General features: G+C 43.3%; 1 protein-coding gene across 1 annotated transcript; it reads right to left on the bottom strand.

The window, feature by feature from the left end:
• Positions 1–739: 739 nt before the first annotated feature.
• kcnk6 (potassium channel, subfamily K, member 6) lies at positions 740–15,900 on the bottom strand. Its single transcript, XM_063204938.1, has 3 exons — positions 15,390–15,900; positions 10,618–11,013; positions 740–3,098 (listed from the first exon to the last, which is right to left on the bottom strand). Exons 1-3 carry the CDS (start codon positions 15,703–15,705, stop codon positions 2,863–2,865), a joined length of 948 nt encoding a protein of 315 aa, XP_063061008.1. The 5' UTR covers positions 15,706–15,900; the 3' UTR covers positions 740–2,862.
• Between the last annotated feature and the right edge of the window lie 1,234 nt (positions 15,901–17,134).

Below are 17,134 nucleotides of genomic sequence, written 5' to 3'. Positions count from 1 at the left end.
AATGACGCATCAAGCAGAATTTCTTAACAGTAAACAGTATTCTGTAAACAGAATATCAGCATTTTTAAAAAAAATCAGCATAATTGTAATCCGCACCGTAGTATGTAATTAACCCCTAAGTGACTCCCAGGTACAGTTCAGTGGTGCCATTTCCACATGCGCCTTTGATCCGAGATTACTACTTGTATAAAAAGGAGTTCAGTCGCACACCACCACCAAACACACACACTGCTGCTAGGTAAGGCACTCATTCGCCTACAATGAGGACAAATGAGTGTCTGAAAGATCTTAGGCTGGGTGGCTGGAGTCAGAGTATTTGAGGAATTTAATATTATTTGCCAGTCACAGATCAAATTTTGATCAATTCAGGCATAGTATTTGATCAATTCAGACAGTGTTCAGGCCTGTTTAATTTTCTTTGTCCTGCAAATGTTGCCAGTGAGGAATGGCATGGGACGATACCCTTGCAAAAATAGAAAGAGAGGTCCCTATGGAGATTCATCATCAGTGGAGTTACATTAACCACTATGAAGTCCCCATCCCATCAGAAATTAGAATACCTTGAGCTATTATTAAAGGCCTTCCCAGTCTTGTAGGGCAATGTCTGAACATAAACTCCAACTCTTAAAAATAACATGGGTTGTTTCTTTCATGCTATGATCAGCTTATACACAGTAGCTTAGATACATCATCTCCACAATGACCATAAGATACACAGAGAAAAAAAGTATTCCAAAAGTACTGCATTATTTTCTTTATTAAGTGTACCATAGCACAGTACATTATTTGCACAGATACACTGCATGAATTGGCAAGTAGACCTACCCTATTTTTTTCAGTATACCAAGCAAGCGCCCTTTTAAGTCCTCTATGAAAACAAAAACAAAACAAAAAAATGAAAAGAAAAAGACAAAATCACTACATTCAGTAACATAACTACATGTATAAAGTGTTGATAAATAACATGGTAATTGTATGACAGACAAGAGAATGCATCGGTATCGGTCAGTCAGGTGATGGCAACAACACTGTAAAGCAGTCCTCGGTCAGAGAACTCCTTTGAAATAGCTAGCTGGCTGACTATTGACAGTCTTTAAACAAGTTTGGATGTTTGTGTTAGACATAAAGCAATGAAATGCATTCTGGAAATGGTGACTTTGGTCAAGCTCATGTGAATGTCACACGAGTTCACATGCTGTAGTATGGATATGCTTTTGGTCAAAAAGCTAATCATCATTTCAAGGCTAAATAAATGCATTTCATTGACAGGCAGTCTGTCTTTGCAGCAAACTAGACCATTGCAAATAAGCCCAGAGAAAGTAGCCCTTTGAAAACCTAAGTTCTTTCTGATGTGTGGATTCTTTCTGATGTGTAGTCAGCCCACCACGGAGGGGAAGTGGCCCAAGGGCATCAAAGATGTTACTCAATAGCTTTCTTGTGACCCTCATCTCCTTCTCCGGTCACATAAAAAGACACCAGCGCCGCCTCACATGGCATGACAGGGCAGTGGTTTGTTTACTGCCATTACAACTTCGCTATGTGGGCTACACAGGCAAAAAAATAGGATTTCAGTCTACTTATGTAAACATCATGTCGCTGTTGACATGCAACGTTCACGTCACGCACGTTCAAAGAACGACGGACCAAGAGAAGTCTAAGAAACTACCAGAGGTTGTGGTTGTGTGTGTGTGTGTGTGTGTGTGTGTGTGTGTGTGTGTGTGTGTGTGTGTGTGTGTGTGTGTGTGTGTGTGTGTGTGTGTGGCTAACCTGCCTTTCTAAAGCACCACTGACTATTTCAGGGTCGTCGATGAAGGATTACGTCAGAAGTGGGAAAAGTGACAAGAAATGTCTGACGGGGACGGGTATGACCCACTAGAATAAGACGCGACTCCGACCAAAGGTTAAGAAAAAGGATTTGGGTCAGCGAGAGAAAGAGAAAGGTAGGAAGGCTAAGAAAAGGTGCTTTATCTCCAAAAGTGACATAAGTGCCGTCGGGACAGTTGAATTCCATTCTCCCTGATCGTAGTTTGATGTTACAGACAAGTGTGAATCCAGACCTGGGGGTATAACTTAAGAACACGGTTAAGTATTCGTATACCTCCCTGGTTGTGTCAATGGCCTATGAATATAGATCATACTGAAGATCTCAAATGAATAGATAATACAGAAGATCTCAAATGAATACAAAAGCCGGAGACATGACTGACACATGTCAACGGCGCGGATCAGATGGGACCCTCTTACCAAAAAAATAATATAATAGCAATAAGGAATAAAGACAATACAGCAAGAAAAAGGGGTAAATTAAGACAAAAAAGATGTCCATTAGGTTATTGGAAAGAAAAACAAAGATAATGTAAAGTAAATAAAATGATGTGCAAAGTAAACAAAACAAAAAATCCCCAAAGTGAATACTTGTGTTGTGCTTAGGCGGTGCGCTACGGCACAGGCTGAGTCAGCACCCCCTCCCATGTCATTTGGTCAGGGTGGTGTCACAGTAAGTCACGACCCTTCAGTGGTTTGGGCACATAGAGCCTATTTATGGTGTATTTACTCAAACGCACCGTTTCATTATGAAGCTTCCTGTATCCCATCCTCTTTGCTTGGGCATGTTCTAGTAGTAACCATGTAATGCATCTGTCTGCCTCGTGGTGGCTCTGGCACACAAGTCACAGACAGGGTAAGGTAGGTAGGTAGGTAGGTGATCGGCTACCGAGCCCAACCCTCCAAATATCAACAAAACAAATGCAACAAAGAGGACAGGAAAATACAACGGCGATAAGGCAAGAGGGAGGAGAGGTGCTGAAGACCTAAGCACTTGGGCTGGATTAGGTGGACGGACTGGGCCCCCCTCATCTCATCTCATCTTGTGGCGTTGATGGTGTTGTACGTGGCATGTGAGCTGGGGTCCAGGGGACTGGTCATGGCCTTGTCGCTCTCGGGCGCCTCCTCCGCGCCCACGATGGGCTCCTTGTCCTCTGCCAGGTCCTCATCGCAGGTGGGCAGGTGGAAGAAGGCCGTCAGGCCGTACAGGTCTGCCAGCTTGTGGAAGGTGCGGAGGACCAGGAACATCACCATCAGGCCCACAAACAGGTAGACTGCAAACAGAGACGAAAAGAAAAAACACATTCGATTTTCATTATATTTAGCAGATGCTCATCTGGACTCTTTCTTCTGCTGAGACTACTGCCCCCAGAATAGGGGTTTAAATCACAGCCTCCATGACGATATGATTCAATATCGATATCTTATTATTTGATGCGATGCGATACGATTATTTTCGAGACTTAAGAATGCCCCACAATACAATACAATTCCATTCCACTTTTTTCCAATTACTTTTCCACTTCTATTATGTTATGGAGCTAGGGCATTGGGCAGGGGCCAGTGATTTGATTATTTTCAATACTTAACTCATTGAGTGCCAGGCATTTTCAAATTCAGACCGGCAGGCTTTTTTCAACGCTTGAGTGATTTTTCAAGAGCCATACAAAATTGAGTTCTTTGTCCATGTGAACAACAAACAATCAACGTGTTAGGCCCCACCCCCCATAAAAAAAAAAAACGCAATTGACTTGACATCAAGTCTTTGGCACTGTGCCATACATTCTGAAAAGACTCGTTTTCAAGTCCATGGCACTCAAAGAGCTATGAATGCTCCACGATATAATGCGATTCGATTCAATCATCAGATTATATCGAGATACATCGATACATTTAGATTATTATTTACACCCCTACCCCAGACTGAGGGCATACTCAGTAGTAGCATATACAAGATAAAGGAAAATAGAGCAAGCAGGGTTACTGTACATTACATTACATTGCACTCAGCTGACGCTTTTAACCTGTTATTTACAGGGTATTGGTTTCAGTCCCTGGAGCAATGTAGGTTTGGGTGCCTTGCTCAAGGGTTTTTCAGCCATGGATGAATGTATAGGTAGAGGTAAGGGTGAGATTCGAACCTACAACCCTCTGATCTTAAGACCACCCTCCTAACCAGGCCATGCTTGCCCCTGGGTTAGTGTAGAAGACCAGCTTGTTGTGAACTTTTGGGGTGACTTGAAAAGGCCGAAAATCAATAGCATGAAACAGTGATTTCCAAGTTTTAAATCAAACAATCTTTTTGACCAGACTCGAATGAAGGTTTTTGGCAAACTAAGTTCAATTGAAGGGGTTTAATACAAGAAGTGGTACCCTATTCCATTTGAACAAAAGCCCTCTTTCTGAAATTACAATGTTTTAATACTCACAACAATAACACCCAAAGGTAGAGTACTATAATCATACCCACATTCCACTACCTTTGGCTTAGTCATTGCCCACTATGCAAAACAACAAATCACAAAGTAGTGTTTTGTAAAAACAGGTCCAAAGTGGATTAACTGATTCTGAACGGGTCAGTGAACAAACATTTATTCTGTGTTTTGGACCGTAGCTTGGAGTATTATTTGTAGGCCTAGTAGTAGAGAGGAGCAATCCTTAGCAACATGCAAAGCAATGCAAACATAGAGGGTAAACAGTGTCTGACAGTGAGCAGAGCTTCTTGGAAGTCTAACATTATCAACACCCACTTGCGAAGGTTAGCACCCGGTCTGACAATAAATACTTTCATTCTTATGGATGGTCTGGAATGGCCTTATTGAGATATATTAACTGGAGGGAGTGGTAAACTCTAATGAAATTTGGAATGTGCATCGTAATTCACTGTATCCAATTTCCATCATTTGGTCATGGCATTGAAAAACAATTACTGGTGGGAGGGATAAACTCCATTGAAGTTTGAGATGTGCGTCCTCCCCCTCTCATATCTCCTGCGATCCCTGATTGGCGAAACAGATTAAAGCCCTCCCAGACATAATGTGGAAGGAACATTTTGTTTTTAGATAGAAGCGTATGTATGACAAACAAGGCCAAGATACCAGATTGCAGGCCTGTGTTCCATTTCACATGCTGTAACACTCTTCCACCTACAGAGGGCGCTTATCTCCACCATCTCCACAAGCTCAAACAAGGCAGGCAGCCGCAGCAAATCCACATACCACAGGTAACTAGATAAACTGTATGACTGAATGACCAAACAGCACACAAACACACGTCTTCCTGAATATCTTACGCACTGTAGAAAAGGAGCACAGCAACCCATAAGGGACATGGATGTCTGACTGAGGGAGAGAGGAGGGCCTGGGAGTAAAAGCAAAATAAATGAAATAGCTGTGCCACTTACTAGGAGAGCCAGAAATCAAATGACAGACCTGTGCTCCATACGAAAAGGCAAACGTTCATGTCACTTAGGCCGGTTTTAATGTCCCTTTCAAGCATGAAAATGAGATCATGACATCATGCCTGCATCTCTTGCCCCCCGCCACGCCCTGGTTTGGGGAAAATTACATTCCTGCAGCCAATCAGTTTGACATGGAAACGGCTGCTCTGCTTCTGCCAAAGAGGTCTGTGGGAAACTCTGTATACTGTGTGTGTGTGTGTGTGTGTGTGTGTGTGTGTGTGTGTGTGTGTGTGTGTGTGTGTGTGTGTGTGTGTGTGTGTGTGTGTGTGTAAATAGGGATGTTGATCACCAGCCAGCTGGTATACTTGTTTACTTGACCGAGCAGAGCAGAGCGGAGCAGAGCAGAGCAGAGGCGAGTACAGTAGAGTTGAAGCCGGGGACTCAAAACGCTGCATAGTGCTACAGCTGGACATGACACCATTTTTTTTAAAGGGTGTGAATTTTCTCAGGGGAGGTGCAAGAAACTATCCCGCAGTTTGACCACACTAGTTTGCACACACATACCATATACTACCACCTAATACTTACACAGGCACACACATGCACCCGCACACACACCCGCGCACGTACGCAAACACCCAATCACAAGACAGAGAAACACACAGTTTTACACTTCCACATAATACGCAAGCACACATGCGTTCACAGGCTCAGGCACGCACACAATCACAAGACGGGGAGAGAGAGACACAGTTCCACACTTCCTCCTCCTTACTGCACGCTGCACAACCGCAGTTTCCCTCATGCACTCCAGTACCAACCCAATCGCCACCATCAGTACAGTACTGTAGTGCATAAGGGCTGTTTCTTCCTGTTCGGTCATGACGACAACTTCTTCACTTTCATCTTTTTTTCTGTCGTTTTCTCGTCATTCTTGCTTTTTCCGGCAAGGGCCTTTGAGGTTTCCAAACACAGGTTAGGAGAATATGCAAGAAGTTGTAAAAACAAAGCGGATTAGTAAAAGTTGAAGTGAAGCGAAGAGAAGCGAAGTGAAGCGCAACTAATAAAACTCTCCCGTCTTAATTAAACAGACGGGTTCTTTAATGCAATGCAATGCAATATAAAGCGGGCCAGGGGAAGGGTGGCATGCCACTGTTGTTAATGACTGGCAATATTTGCCCAGTGACAAACGAGGCCTGCCCAGATGGCAGTTGGTCATGCAGGGGTGTGTCGCAACACCCGCCGTCACCCCGCCTGGTGAGGTCAAGGCAGCGATAGCGCACAGTCATTGTCCTCAGCTGAACGACTGGCAGGCACAGACATAACAGATGAGCAGCCAGGCAAGACGACAGACAGGCAAGCAGCCAGGGAAGAAGAGAGACAGGGAAGCAGGCAAGCAGGAAGAGAGACAGGCACGCAGGCAGGCAAGGAGACAGGCAAGCTGGAAGGCAGGTCGGCAGGCAAGCCAAGAGATAACAGGCAGACAGACAGGCAAGGAGACAGGCACACAGACAGACAGACAGACAAACCGAGACACAATGGACAGGAAGACAGATAAGAAGGCAAGCAGAGAGACAACAGACAAGCACGGGCAAGCAGGCAAACTGACAGACAGACAAGCAGGCAGACAGGCAGGCTCAGATACCTTGGACAAGCAGGCAAATAAACAGACAAGCAGGCAGGTACCTGTAGGCAGGCAGACAGACAGGCAAGCAGAGAGACAACAGACAAGCAGGAAGGCAAGCAAACTGACAGACAATGGACAAGCACACAGACAAGAAGACAGGAACACAGACAGATAGACACACAGACTAGCAGGAAAGAAGACAGAGAGACAAGCAGGCAGGCTGGCAGGCCAAGAGACAACAGGCAGGAAGGAAGACAGGCAAGCCGAGAGGCAACATGACACCCTATTTTTAATAGGACCACTAAACAAGAAGTAGACCTAACAGTTGGAGGGGATTGAGTTGAGGGATGAAATGGTAATAAGAGCCTTGCATAGTAATAAGAGTCTGGCATAGTAGCTTTGAAACATTTGTATTTTATAGTGGTCTCCCATAGCAGTATGTATCCATTAGCACACTACATTATAGGACAGAGGTTCTCAACCTTTTCTGAATAAATGCCCCCTGGACTTCATTATAAGCCTCCCAACGGCCCCTTGAGATCATCATAAGCATTCCAACGCTCCCCTTACAATTAAAAAATAGACTACCTAATGCCCCCCTATGGCCACCTAGCACCGCTTCCGCTAAACTGTATCCTTTTCAATTCCCCCCCAGGGCTCCCCAACGCCCCCTGGGAAACACTACAATAGGAGGTGAGAAACCATAAACTGGGTTGTTCTCCATAATGAACACAGTGGTTAATATGGACTAGTTTCTCTTCTGTTTTTTTTTTTTTAAAGAGTGTATGGGTGTGAGTGTGTAAGGGAACCCATGGGGTCACTGAACTTTTATAACAGGCGGTCCGTTTCACTTCACTGTTCCGTATTCATTCGATTAAGTTTTACTTCAGCTGTTTGGTACACTACATACTACATACAACGGGAAAAATAAAATATATTTGGAGTCATTTACAATAAATTCAGTTAAATCCAATAAATCATTTACAATAACACCCATCATCTCTGCCAACCATCTATCTCCATAGAATACATGGCACTATCTATTCTAAGCCATAGAAGGAAGCTGAATGTCAAATCTTAATGATTCAGCTATTCACTCATCCCAATGACTCCTCCTCCAACCTTGTTAAGCATTTCTGTACATCATGTGAATTTCTGAACTTTCAGAATGTGTGGTCTTCTAATAGAATTTTCAGTTTCTCACTTCTGGTTTTGAAATGTATCAAATCAGTCATGCATCTCAGGTTTCACTTTCATCTCGAGGAAGAGTAATGTAACGTTTTCCCCACAGTATAGGTGGAAAGATCTCACTGCTCTGTCAAAGTCAGGTGCTTGTGTGTGTACGTGCGTGTGTGTGCTCGAGTGTGCTTGTGTTCATTACAAAACATTAAAGTTAAGCCTGTTTTTCTCAAAACCTAAACAAATGGCTACACTGGCATTTACGAGAAGATTGGCATGGTGCCTTGTGGATAAAACATGTAGGCCAAAACACATTTAAGAAGATTGCAGTTAAGTGGGAATAATGACAAATAATGCTGTTCATACAGAATGCAACACGCAAAGGGATAATGAAGGCTAAACTACTCCCCTTGCATGTTCTAATTTTGTGTTTCTCAATGGGGGCTCTACAGACCCTCAGGGGGTGTTAGGGAGGCATAGGGGGTGTTGAGAAGGATACTGCTGAGAGGAGGGGTGCTCAGTTGCCATTGGCATTAGCCCATTTTATTTTTTAATACTAAGGGGATACGTTGGTAGGTCAAAGGGGTGTTGGGAGGCTCATGGTGAGGTCAAGGGGGCGCTTGTTCAAAAAAGGGTGAGAACCACTGATCTAATGTTACCAAGGTCCATTAGAGGGTTAAAGTGAGCTAAACATTGAGTTTTTATAAAGAAACTATTTTTTGTGGGTTTCTGAAGGACGTATACCAATTTCCGTGGCTAGCTGTGCAAGCTAGAATACTTCAACGGATATCCACCCAAAGGTGTGAAAGTAGGACGGTTACTAGCATTCTGATCAGCTACTGTGTCTGTCACCACGTTATAGCTCATTACCATAGATATGAACACTAGATACCTTGTTGACCACTCCCATTACGAATGGCTGAAGTCAAAATTGCCGCCATCTTTAAACAGCACATTGCTGCCATCAATGTCGTCAATCAATCATCAACACTCATATTACCCTATAGGTGGCGGTAACATCCATGAGAAATATGACCATAAATGACCATTATACTGCCCTAAGATAGCGACATCCAGGGTTGGGCCACGCCAAAAGTCTGAACACAGCATCTAGCGTCCGTATTGATGGCGCATTTCCATTACACCTGCTGAAGTTCAATTACAAGCAGCCCAAATCGCTTTTGTCACCAGCTCATCTATACAAAGTCAACTACCTCTGGTGCCACTGTCGCTCTTGACTCCTTCAGTGTGTTTGCATGGTAAGATGCAATGTTCACTCATTCTCTTCACAGAGTAGAGCACTATGTAGGGAACAAAACAAATCAAAACAATAGCACACCATTTCTGGAAAAAAGCCAGTACGGCCAGAGGTGGGCCAACTCAGGCCCAGAGGTGGGCCACATGAAGCCTGCTGAGTCATTTCATCTGGTCGCAAGAGCCTTCAAAAGAAAGACTACCGATATTTACATTGAATAATCTTATGAATACCCTGCCCTCACCCAACATTGTTAAAATGGCTTACCAAGAGAGGGGTATTGCGACTTTGGGACCAAGGCTAATGAACTCTTGTAAATACATTTCATTACAACATACAGGATTTAAATGAAATGGCCAAAAAGTTGTCAGCATTCCTAATTTCCTATTACTGACACAGGCAAGTTGCCTATGACATTGTGCCCTTCAGCCAAGATTTCTAAACCCAATGTGGTCCTTGGTCCAAAACAATTGCTCAGCCGTGTTATAAGCAGTGTTTGCTGGCATCTGTTACATCAATCTGGACTGACAGATCTGCCATCAGAGAGATTTTGTACGAGCTCCTGCAAATCTGTGGGTTGGCAGTCAAGTTGGATGGGTGGAGGTGGATGGTTGGCAGCAAATCTGTACTAGTTGGCTACCATCCGATACACTAACCTCCACACATGCAAAACACTTGCCATTCACTTTGCAGAGGCCCACCGCAGGTCCCTGTTATTGTTTTTTTGACCGCCGAACGATAAGACTCACTTTCCCATACACATGTCGGGAGGACTTAATCACTCCTTTCGGGCTTTGATATCATTGCCTGCAAATCAGTCTAGGTTCTCCTGTCCTTTCCTCTGATGTCATGAGACAAAGCTCGCGGTCAAAGTTCTTCAAGATCTTTGAAAAAACACAATCTAAAAGTTATCCTCTCGTATTGTGCACGTATGTCATCTGTGGGACCATGGTGACGTGTTTACGAATATTTTTAAAATATATTTTATCCTTTTATATATAAACACAACATGTAGATTTGTGTTCAAAAACAGGTGCATTTTAGAAATCTCCACTTAAATCTTAAACCTAAATCTTTTACTGTAGAGGCCCCTGAAGCACTAGCCTGGTTCACACCAGACGGGGGCGCCAAAGCTACACACACACCGTCTGGTGTGAATCAGGCCCCTGAAGCACTGGTCTTTTATATGAATGACATTTATAATTAATGTCTCTGCACTCATTCTGTGAATTAATGAGATCTTTTATGTGTATCAATATCGATGCAGTGCACTCTACCATCATAGAGATCTTGTATGTGTATCAATATCGATGCCGTGCGGCATGCACTCACCCATGACAGAGATCTTGTACAGGCCCCTGAAGTTCTGCCCCGGCTGCTCGCCCGGCACGAAGTCGCCCAGGCCGATGGTGCAGAGCGAGATGAAGCAGAAGTAGAAGGCGTCCAGGAAGGACCAGTTGTCCTCCATGGCAGTGAAGACCAGCGCGGGGATGGCGAAGAAGCACAGCACCACCAGCATCAGCAGCACCACAAAGTGCACCAGGCTGGCCACCCGCGGCTGCAGGCCTGCCCTCTGCTGCAGTACCCCCAGCGGCCAGTAGGTGAGGGGGTACATGAGGCGGTGCACGCAGGCCGCCAACACCAGCATGGTGAAGGGAACCCCCACCAGGGCGTAGACGATGGAGAAGGCCTTGCCGGCGTCCGAGAGCGGGGTGGTGTGGCCATAACCTGGGAGGGAGGGAGAGAGGGAGAGAGAGAGATTTAACCAGTCCTTTATTGACTCATTGTCCAACGTGTTACAATGTCAGGTGAGAGAGAGAGAGAGAGAGAGAGAGAGAGAGAGAGAGAGAGAGAGAGAGAGATACAATTAGGATAAAGAGTTAGAGAGTGTACAATTCAGATACACAGGGTGCAATTCAATTCAGATAAAGTATACAATTCAGATAGGGAGCGAACAATTCAATGCATACAGAGTGTACTATTCAGATAGAGAGAGTACATTTCCGATAGAGAAGGTTCAAGGTTTAAAGGTGAAGTCAGTGAAAGTAGAATGTATGGAAAATGGAAGTTGCTCGTGAACGCCTAGTATCTGCAATATCACCACCACAAACAAGTGAAAAGAATGGCTTTCAAGGCAGCTGCCAACAATGTTTTTTTCTTGTTGTATATTTTTCTGCCCTGAAATATTAATATCCAGTTCTAAACTAGTCCTAAAAAGAACTCAGAAACAGTATTTTTTTAGGTTTTTTTTTGCGCCACTAGATTATTAGTCAACAAGCTGAATTTGAGGCCAAATACATGTACATTAAAAGAATGCTAGCCAGGTTGAAATCTTCTGCCCTAGTCGAAAAACTAAACTCCTAAAAACTTGACAATACAGCCTCTTATGTAATACCAACCATAGTTCTTCATAGGAGTGTTTTTAATGTATGGGGTTTATTACTGGAAATTGGAGTAGAATCTATTTTAGCATTTAGCTTTTTTGACTCCCATTCACTTTTCACTTGCCTATGTTCGCCAACTAGGTGGTAACTGCAAGCTTCAATCAGAGCGAGTTCTCTCATACATTCTACTTTCTCTGGTGAGGGTCAAGAGGTCAGAGAGGCATACAGGGGAAAGGTGAAAGATAAAGATTTCTTCAACGAGATTAATTCACTACAGTGGTGTGATGTAGCCAAACCCAGAGGTAGAAATACATGCACAGAGGGACTTTCAGGGGAGAGAGCCTAATGGAGAGATAAGTACTAAAAGATACTGACAGAGACAAAAACAAACCAAAGAAATAGGGGGGTGTAGGTACAAAACAAGAAATATGGGCAAGATAAGAGGCGGTAGCACAGGGGTAAAGTGTCATCCTGTGTAAGACACAATGAGAAAGGGAAGGTCCATTTTGTTCCCCCAAGGGTTAAGTTTGGGGGTGATGAAAACATCCCAATATATGGCTACAACTACTGCATTCAAGATGTTTATTTTAGAAAGCTCCTAATGAGGTGACGCAAAAGAACATAACTGAGTTAACACTTACAGCCAGCACAGATGTGCACACCAACTACAATCCACTCACAGTTCATGGAAAGGGGTCAAGGGATAGAATACTGGCAATTATAGAAGTAGTGAGACAGACCAACAAACATGAGTGAGGGGAATGGAGAGATTTTCCTCAAAACTGCTAGAGGAACTTGACTAAAAAGGGACACGTGGCCGGATTGAATTTCAACCCAAACACATTAACAAACACATAAATGGTCTTTTCCTGTACAAAAGCCTTTAGCCAACATTACACATCACACAAAGATCCTGTTCAACAACGCTGCCTGAGCCATCAGTGACGTTAAACAAATGGACAAGCATGTAAAGAGACCGAGGCATTCCATGCAATTATTTGTACAATAGAAGCTCTATGTTAAGCATTTTATCAATTTCAGTTCACATGTCTGATCATAAGACTTCCATGCTTTGACTGTAATTACATGCTGAGGGTTTTTAGATAAGAAACCGCCAACAAAAGTTTGATCACATCTATTCTCTTGGACTTCTGAGGGGCAGTTGGATACCACAATGTTGAAATGAAACAAAGCTTGTGACTCACAAATGGTGCAACAACAATAGAGTAGATGCTGAAACTTTAACTGGAAATAAGAACTATGATTCCTTCTTCCTCAACGACTAGACCCAAAACTCATTGTCATCATTATCTCATTGTGGAGAGGGGGAAAAACAAAATCACAGTTGGGGATTTCAAGCTTCAGTGAACGATGCAGGCCCTATCAGAAGCACACTCCTTCAGAAAGCCTGCATTTGGGCACGTGCTGTATGGCCGGTGAGCCGATTACACCGTAAATGCAGGTAGCTGATAAATCGGATGTAGCAGTTGGACTTTCTGCTCCGGTAGAGGCTCAGGGCTCAGCGGCTCCTACAACACATTAGAACTTTATTAATCTTTTGCCACTAAGGAGTTTTGCCAGTTGCTCGTTTTACACTTAGGAGGCCAACTCGGCACACTATCACACAAAAAGTCTGTTGCGTGCTTTCATTAATTCTCAACACAAGAGTCATGCTGAACAGGGCTTTTTCCCTAGGAAAAACAACCACAAAACACAACACAACTAGGCCCTATGGGTTTGAGAGTTGCCAGCCTATGTCTTCAAAAGAAACTGACACCATGACAACATCATCAACAAAGCTTGTTCTGTTAAAAATGCAAAACAATCCCCCTATTGAAGAATACAACAAGCAAAAATCAACCGGAAGGGTTTCTTTTTGTAATGTTTGGAGTTATTTGTTTTTCTCCAGAGGTTTGGAACAAAGGAGGGCCTTATCGATTTGATTCCTCCATCAGGATCTGTTTGTTTTCCCTCTTCAGTGGAGTACAGGGAAGGTCTTCAGGCCTTCAGGCCCACTGAATCAAGGAGCTATCCCTTCCCTCCATGTGTAAAAATAAAAAGGTCAAACTGTGCTTAAAGCATACTGGCTTGCTTGTTTGTTTGTGTGGAGAGCCATCACAACAGCAACAGAAAGTGGCCTTAGATTATGAGTGGTTACATGCACAGTGTCTGAAGTATTAAATCACTAAATCACTCTGTTATTTTACAAACATGTGCAGCATTTCACAGTTCTATGACATGTAAACTGTGATTTAAAAAAATGTGATATGGATAATGAGATGCATGCTTAGACATTTACATTTTTTAATATACTCCAAGGCTTGGCCCCTCCACCCACCCCTAACACTGTTGTTTTCTCCAGAATGTCCAGGCTTGCACTCACTGCATAGTAGGCCCTGCATGCAAATTACTTTTACGTTGGAACATCTCATATTCAAATAATCTTCTGCTAGTACTACAGGGTAGCCTATAAAGGTGAAACGTTAATGCACACTGTAACCCAAGCTTAATTCAGCACCTGCTAGTCAAGAGCAGGTCACAACACAGACGTATAGGCTACTTCTCTATTTAGGGTCAATGGGTCACCACAGTCTCAATTAAAAGGCATATGACACTAAAACGTTGGCACTTAACAGAGAACTGCTACACATAGCAGGAATGCTAGACATACCTGGCACGTGTAACCCCCGACACAGCGACGTTCAAATTAGGCCCATTAATTTTGTGTTTCCTTTATTCGTTGGTAATGTTGTCCAACATGTCGAAAACCAGGGACGCCTGTCAGATTAATGTTGGCCTGTCTATGTATATCTATAACATGCTATGGAAAACAAGATCCGGTTGTGATACCTGGGTGGATATGGGGATGTTAATTAGCCCACGAATGAATTGGAGCAGAGGGACTGGCCATGTCAGGGATGTATGCGCCTCAAGTACCTGCATGTAAAGATGTGAGGATTACACACAAATTGTACAGCCAGACAAACACATGTAAGCCTGAGACTTCCCCAGAGGTCTTCTAAGGTTACACGTGCACTATATTGTTCCCTTATCAAATGAAATCTAAGACTGAACCCTTGTGTTTGTTCTCCAAAAGCCACAAAGCATTTATTCCGCGCGCGCACAGAGCTGGTCCTCGAGGCATCCGTTTTTGTCACGTCGGTAAATCAGTATGACATTCCTGTAATGCCAGCTTCCTCGTAGTTCTATCCCAATTACAGAAGGGGAAATTTAGGTTCTTCTTAATTTCCTCAACAGAACGTCAACGTGGCGCGGACTGCGCGTCTGTTTGCGTTGAAGAATAGCCTCTAAATTGGTTACACATTCCGCCTGCGGTACGAAGGTCTACTTCCATGGGCATAACGCAAATAATATTTACTCTTGGGTAAATTCCAAAGTATAACAGACACACGTACTGGGTCCTTGATCAGACAAAAACAAACTGCTCTAGAGATTGATGTCGGTAGCTATCGCTCACTGGACTCGGCAGCCCACGGAAGCGGTTCTAGCTTCATGTGATGTTTTACGAACGGGATTCTCGAAATAACAGAACACAAAATACGTTCAGCTCTGTTTGAAGTTACTACCAGTTATAATATATTCTCGATCTAAACCAGTGTTGTTAAAAACATGTTAACCAGGGGTGTAGAATGTTAGGTTTAGCGTTCCCCAAAAACTTCGAAACTTTGGTTGAAACTTTTGGATACATTTCTGACGCACCTACTGTCGTCACCAAAGTGTTGGCGAAGAACAAAGACGAAGCCAGATCCCAGTTAGAAAGTCCAGAAGCATTTCGAAGCACCGACACTCCGTACTTATTGGCTTTTAAAATTCCATCTAGAAAGGCGTCCAGTTGCGTTACATTGATGCAGGTCTGGTTGAGGAATTGCTCCTTGAGAGCAGTCAAGTCAGTTCTCAGCTTCTCCTCCACTGGTCCTTCGATGTAAGAAAAAACGAGGGCTCCCAAAAGCAGGTACGCAATATAAAAGAAAACAAACCCAGCCAAGAGAAAGCATGTTCTAATTATCGGTGACATCGTGCTTTCACACGAGCTCGCCCAAATATCTCGGCAGCTCTCTTCCCTCGTATCGCAGTCCCATGCACAGCAGGGCCAGAAGTTTAATTGGACTCCACCTTCTCACAATCCTCCACCCACCGCCAAATCATCGCCAGGAAATAAGTTCGGGACTGGGTCGTGAGGAAAAATGAAGTTTGAGTTTTAAAGAACGTAGACCATGGTCGTGGCAATAATGTGCTTGACGAGTTTAGCCTACTTATAAACATTACAGAATGTTGTAATCATACGCTGCAACATTTGACGCCTGCCGTGTCAAATGCGTCATCAAAGGCGCGTCCCTCAGATGAAGTCATGAAATGTGAAGTTTCTTAGCGGTCGAGTAGACTTACTGTTTTGCACTTTGGTACTCGGAGAGCACCGGGATACATAGAAAAAAAATCCATGTGATGCAGTCACATGTCGTTACAAGGGAAAAATAACCGGAGGGAATAAACTACCCCTATCCTGCAGACAGCCACTTTTCATAGATGGCTATTATTATAAAATCAATCAAGTAACAGGGTTGTCTGAGGCCATCCAAGTTCCCCGTTGAACAATCTGTTACAGTGCAGAAGAACTGTAGTGTGACACAGCTAGGTTACTGTGAATGATGTTGCAATTGTTACCCATGGTGACTCTCAGTACTATAGTAGGCCTACCTCTAGCTTGCCACACTAAAGCAAATGTCATCAGTTATGTTATAATGATTATTATTCAGAAATGGCTTGCAGAAAAATGAGAAAACTCAACGCATTCGAAGTATACACTACCCTCTGTTCCGCTGAGTACAATGTGCTTGGTTATTGTTATTAATCAATATATAATTTAATAATCAATAAAATAAATGTAATAAGCAATACATTGGACATTTTAGGTGCTCATACAAAGTTTAATATTCCCAACTTAAACATCAGCAAGACAAATGTACGTAAAACATGAATTCGTAAGGTAAAAGATGAATCAATCGTAAACTACAGGGCCACACATAACACCTTCAGTTGTTCCAACACGAATAACAGGCTGAAAATGAATAATATAACAATAAAACTGGCCCTTTAAACAACCCAAAAAATAATATTTGTGTCATCGGTGACAATGTAAAAGCATTACACAAACACTTGAGATTTCAGTAATATGTACTGACTGGATATGACACTAGTTACCATTCACATGGAAAAGGGAATTGTTGGACTTCTGTTCTGGCAGGTCATGAATGCTGTTTCTGTTTACATACAGTATGTGTAGGAGCGCACAGTCGAGTGTGTGTGTGTGTGTGAGAGAGAGAGAGAGAGAGAGAGAGAGAGAGAGAGAGAGAGAGAGAGTGTGTGTGTGTGTGTGTGTGTGTGTGTGTGTGTGTGTGTGTGTGTGTGTGTGTGAGAGATGTATGTTGTGATGTGTGTGCGTGTGT

The sequence above is a fragment of the Engraulis encrasicolus genome, chromosome 8 (assembly GCF_034702125.1).
Source record: "Engraulis encrasicolus isolate BLACKSEA-1 chromosome 8, IST_EnEncr_1.0, whole genome shotgun sequence".
In the NCBI taxonomy this organism is placed as follows: domain Eukaryota; kingdom Metazoa; phylum Chordata; class Actinopteri; order Clupeiformes; family Engraulidae; genus Engraulis; species Engraulis encrasicolus.
The sequence above is the reverse complement of the archived record's forward strand: the minus strand, read 5'-3'. Positions and strand labels throughout refer to the sequence as shown.

Coding starts and splice junctions, on each gene's coding strand:
- kcnk6 (XM_063204938.1), bottom strand. CDS start 15,705: ATGTCACCGATAATTAGAACATGCTTTCTCTTGGCTGGGTTTGTTTTC. Junction 11,014..15,389: donor CACTTTGGTGACGACAGTAG/GTGCGTCAGAAA, acceptor CCTCCCTCCCAG/GTTATGGCCACACCACCCCG. Junction 3,099..10,617: donor GTACAAGATCTCTGTCATGG/GTGAGTGCATGC, acceptor CTCTGTTTGCAG/TCTACCTGTTTGTGGGCCTG.